The 5345-nt window shown below is 35.3% G+C and overlaps 1 protein-coding gene across 2 annotated transcripts; it reads left to right on the top strand.

Annotated features, from left to right (window-relative positions):
- Positions 1 to 471: 471 nt before the first annotated feature.
- LOC128639025 (threonylcarbamoyl-AMP synthase-like) lies at positions 472 to 5144 on the top strand. 2 transcript variants are annotated; one of them, XM_053691166.1, is made up of 7 exons: positions 472 to 499; positions 1871 to 1988; positions 2277 to 2471; positions 3201 to 3363; positions 3884 to 4049; positions 4725 to 4819; positions 4913 to 5144. In XM_053691166.1, exons 2-7 carry the CDS (start codon positions 1968 to 1970, stop codon positions 5002 to 5004), a joined length of 732 nt encoding a protein of 243 aa, XP_053547141.1. In that variant the 5' UTR covers positions 472 to 499; positions 1871 to 1967; the 3' UTR covers positions 5005 to 5144. The 2 variants fall into 2 exon arrangements, with proteins under 2 accessions (XP_053547141.1, XP_053547145.1); XM_053691170.1 differs by lacking the exon at positions 472 to 499 and having other exon boundaries at positions 1755 to 1988.
- Positions 5145 to 5345: the final 201 nt, after the last annotated feature.

Raw genomic sequence — 5345 nt, 5'->3', positions numbered from 1 at the left:
AATTCCAATCCCCTGTGGAATTTTGCTGCTCATATTTAAAACTAAGTATTCACTTGTGTCACTCTTATGTGCAAATGAGCCAACGTTTTTAAAATGATGTGAAGCACATAGTACAACAAACAACTCTGCTGTACATTTTACTACTGAAATTACTATATCTGGGGCATTTTATTTATGTATCATGGTATCTATACAAGTTGCAATTGAAACCCATGATTCATTTTCAAAATCATTATGCTGATGATTAAAATAAAAATTGTTACCAGTGAACTGAGATGTAGAGGTGACAAAAGAAAAGTATGAGGAAATAAGTTAAAGACACCTTCTCAGGAAAAGGAAATACAGAGTCAACTAGCAGTGAAAAGGAAAGACCAGAAATAGATGAAACATATAAGCAACTCCTCCCATAAGCCAACCTGTATATAAACAGCTCCCCAGAGAAAGAATATTATTAGCACTTAGGACAGAGGTATACAATCTCAGTACTGGAGTATAGCAGGTAAGTCAAAATCTGTGCTGGGTGGATTTTAAAAATTTATCTTGCTGTGTATCATGCATGTTAATATTTATAGTACAGCCAATAAACCCTGTGAAGAAATAAGTTATATGAGAATTATATACATGTTCCACTTTGGTTCACTGTAAACAATGTATTTAAGGTTCTCTGGGACCAAATCTTGACTGCTATGCTTGATAGATTAAATGATAACATTTTTAGCAGCACCATTAAAGGGACATGCCACCCACATTTTTTCTTTTATGATTTAGAAAGAGAATGCAATGTTAAACACCTTTCTAATTTACTTATATTATCTAATTTGTTTTATTCTCATGATATTCTTTGATGAAAAGCATATCTAGATATGCTCAGTAGCTGCTGATTGGTTGCTGCACATAGAAGCATCATGTGATTTGCTCACCATGTACATTGCTTTTTCTTCAAATAAGGATATTTAAAAAATGAAGCAAAATAAATTATGCAAGGAAATTGTAATGTTGTTTAAATTTCTATTCTCTATCTGAATCATGAAAGAAAGATTTTGGGTTTAGTGGCCCTTTAACTGAAACAAAACTTTCATATACATTTTAAATTGTGAATTGTTCAGTGAGTTAAACAATGTTGTCTTTGCTCACATACGTGCAGTGTTAATATCTACTACACAATGCAGCTTCTGCTATTGTTTTAAACCAGAAAACAGATAGAATTTGCCAAAGCTAATAATAACATGCATGTCTTTTTTTTCCCCTCCACAACCTTCAATACATCAAAAACATATTTACTTAATCACTCAGAATATTTATATTCTCATTTATGTGTGTTTTTATGTGCAATTGCAACTCTAATTACTGTATGATCGATAGCAGATATGTGTTTATTTCTGAATGCATTAGTCTTCTACAGGCCTGCCCTCTGTGGTGGGCGAGAGGCTGTCATGCCCAGAGCCCCACAAATGCTGAGGGTAGCCTTGATCTCCTGTGTGTGTATTTCAGTTTGTTTGTATGTTTAAGCATGACTCTAATCAAGGCAGAACCAATGCTGTTAAAATGTGTTGGCTGCAAGAATTCCCACTATGTCTTCTGTTTACAACTGCTCATGCAAACATCATCCTCTTCCTTATCACTCTTGTTGTAGAGGCTGTTATTGTCTGTTTTCTACTCTTCACTTAGATTTTGCCCTACCCTTTAAGGAAGCTCACACTGTGACTATCCTAGCTTGTAGCATGTATGGTTTAACTTTTTTGTTCTACTGAAACATAATTTTGAGCAATATATGATTTTTAAATGATTTTATGTCAATTGCACCAATTTTCAATGTAAGTTGTCAGGTGTCACGTTAGAAAATCTCTTACATACTGTGTTTTCCCCACAGTTACTGTTCTATCACTGTTGGACACCCTGTCTTCTTCTGTCTCTGTCTTCTTCTGTAGTCTCTGGAAAAGAAAATATCCAATAAGAAGCGGATTAGCATGGCACCCACCATCTATAAGGTAAATATAGAACTGCACACAAACATAGACTAGTGCCAACAAATATGCAAACATGTGACAGCTGGTTACAACCAATAAGATATTTTATGTGCACAAGTTATTTAGCCATTCAGTCAGTTTTATGCATTTCAAACATTCCTAAATTATTTTGATATTTTATATTTTCATATTATTGTAATTCCTTATGGAAGATCCAACCAGTCATTTTAAGAGAGTTAATAGATGTACCAAGCTTTCAGCATATGTCAGGGTGACTTTACTGACTGAATCTAACTCATCTGGCTATAGAAGCAAGAGTCAGCTAAGAGTGATGATGTTCCTGAGTCGTGGCTTTTACCTCACTCTCACCGTACCAGCAGCGTGAGGACTATTGCACGGATACTGGAGGGAGGAGGAGTGTGTGGAATTCCCACTGACACTGTGTACGCTCTTGCTGCTTCCTGTAAACACCCAGATGCTATCAGCAGGATCTATACCATAAAGGTGAGATAGCATTTTGCATTGAGTTATAAATTTATTTTCCTTTTAGAAGGCATTTACTCCGAATACGTGTTAAATGAAGATATTCTATTAAAACACTGAGAAAATGTTATAGAGAGAGGCTACAGGTCATTCTGACAGGGAGTTTTAGGAAGCACTTACTGTGCTACACTGACCTTGAGACACAAGGAACAATTATAGCATTATATTGAGGATGTAGTATAGGTTATATGCTAAGGATGTAATAAGGAAAAGTTATTATGTTCTATGTTATTATGGGTTATAGGATGTAATCATTATGTCAAATTGACAAGGAACGATGGGGAACAATTATAGGTTCATACAGAGAATATGTTATAAGATGGAGAAGTTACACACAGCAGTTATAAGGGTTGCATATTAACCCCTTAATGATCATTGACAAAATTATTCAGTCATGGAACTTTTGAGTAAACTGAAGCTGTGACCTTAAGGGGTTAAAAGTCACAAGGAATTGTTATTGGGGAACTTCTATGGGCCATTCAAAGACATCCATTGAGGGAGGGATATGTGGAAAATCTATATAATCACTGTGAAAAGAAGACGTAAGCAGCAATTATAAGTGCGTTAAAGGAGCGGTTATAGTCTCACTTGGAAAACAAATTGCACAGATCAGTTATAGGCAAATGGAATAGAAGATATAGGAAACATATGACTACTATTGCACTGACCTTTGTACCGCTCACATTCTAGGAACGACCATCAGAGAAGCCCATCTGTATTTGCATCTCTAACTTGGAACAGCTAAGAGCAATTGAACCTCCATTCAGTCCCCTCCTCTGGAGGTTCATGGACATGGTCTACCCAGGAGGCATTAGCTGCATTGTACCAAAAGGAGACTGGCTGGAAAGGCTAGGTAAGCATTAACAATAGCCCATAAAATATATAAACTCACAAATTACAGCAAACTACAGTACAACAAACACTACTATAGCACATCTACCACTTACAATACTCCATGCTTGCTTTAGTAGTGTCCATGCATAAACTTAGTAAAATGTAATTAGGATCCTATCACCTTGCTCAGTTTAGTTAGTGGTCAGGTTTATATATCTTTCTTTGACTTATGTAAATACTATTAAAACATTAAATGCATACAGAGTACAAGGATTAGAAAGGTCAGTCTGGCTTAGTAAGCTTGTGCCAACATATCACTCCGGGACAGAACATTAAAAAGGTCACATTCTGCACTGTTGGTACTTTGTTTAAGGATTATTTGTTTATATCAAATTGTAATGACCCACAGATGCAGGCTTATACAAATTGCTCTTTTAATTGTTATGTGTGATGCCTAAAAGAAGAAAAAGCAGTAACTGTCTGCTATGTGACTTCCATACAGTAGAATATTCTGCAAACCCCTTTTCTTTGTTTTTAAGGTGTAGGTGCAGCTTATGATAAGGTCGGGACACAGGACAACATCATGATACGGGTTCCAGACCACACAGTTACTGCTCACTTAACAGACATGACAGGACCCCTAGCCATTACTTCAGCTAATCCAAGCGGGGAGAGTGACAGCACCCACCATGACATGGTCATAACGTGAGTAGTGAAACACAGTATGATGACTTAAGTCACAGTCACAATATGGATAGACACCACAAAGCCAGGGTTATCACAAATATTCTTTAGTAACAGTAAACTGGAGACATATACACAATGATTATGAGGGCAGCACCCACCCTGCATCGTGTTTAAATAACATACAGGTTATTAAAAATGTATAATGTTAGTTTACCATCAAAATTGCTTTCAAGTTCCTACTTCAAGGGAAGCACAGTAACAATACAGATTACCATTAATTTAACTGCAATTTATTCTTGGCTCAAACTGAAGAATACTAAATCCTTTTATTGACAGTGCACATACACCTTTATAGACAACACATAGTATACTCACGTAAATATCACTGCCATTTGTATGAACCCTTAAACTTTTAAAAATATTAATGACTAACACACTCTGGCATTGTTATTCTTCGAATCTGTATACAATTTTTTACAAATCAATTGGGCATTTTAACTGGGGAATGCCAAAAAAATGTTGAGGATTTATTTTGTAGCAGTTTGGTCCTGTATCATTCTTATGCCCCCCAAGTGATTGTAATCTTCTGGAAGAAGTAATGAGCAGTAGTGTGACAGAGCATGATGGGGTGGTCATTTGAGATGTAATACAATGGATTCGAGTCTTAATAACAATAAATTCTGTACTTTTCAGGCGCTTGAGTCATAAATTAGATGCTGTTCTCAGTGATGGATATTCCAATGAACTTGTAGGGTCCACAGTGGTAAACTGTACAAAGATAGATGAAGGTAAGTAATATTACATGTAATTCAGTTCAAACTATATACTGTACATGAATACTTTTGACCCTGATTTTAATTATTTCTTTCACCTATTCCTAGGCTCTATCACAATACTGCGTGAAGGCTGTGTGCCTGCCGCTAAGATCATGCAGCTGTTTGAATGTGCAAAGAACACACAGGATGTGCTATAAGCCAATAAAACACCATTATCTGCAAGTTCAGTGGTTTGAAAATGGTTGCTTGGTATCATTATTTGAAGTCCTGCTGGCAGGGATTTAAATTATTATTGTAAAACAATTGAGCATAAAAGAAAAACACTTTTATTTTTCCTACTGTCTAAAACATTTATTTATTTTTGTTGACTGTAAACTATAATTATTTATATCTTAAATTTGTATTAATGAGATATGTTTATTATTGTGTTTTTCTACTGAATGATTTCTAATGAATACAGCAATAACTAATGTATAAAAATATGGTGCTATTAATGCGATATGTTTATTATTATTTATGTTGTTCTACTGAATGGTTT

Source organism: Bombina bombina, chromosome 1, assembly GCF_027579735.1.
Source record: "Bombina bombina isolate aBomBom1 chromosome 1, aBomBom1.pri, whole genome shotgun sequence".
Lineage (NCBI taxonomy): Eukaryota > Metazoa > Chordata > Amphibia > Anura > Bombinatoridae > Bombina > Bombina bombina.
This window is presented reverse-complemented; position numbering and strand designations above follow the sequence as displayed.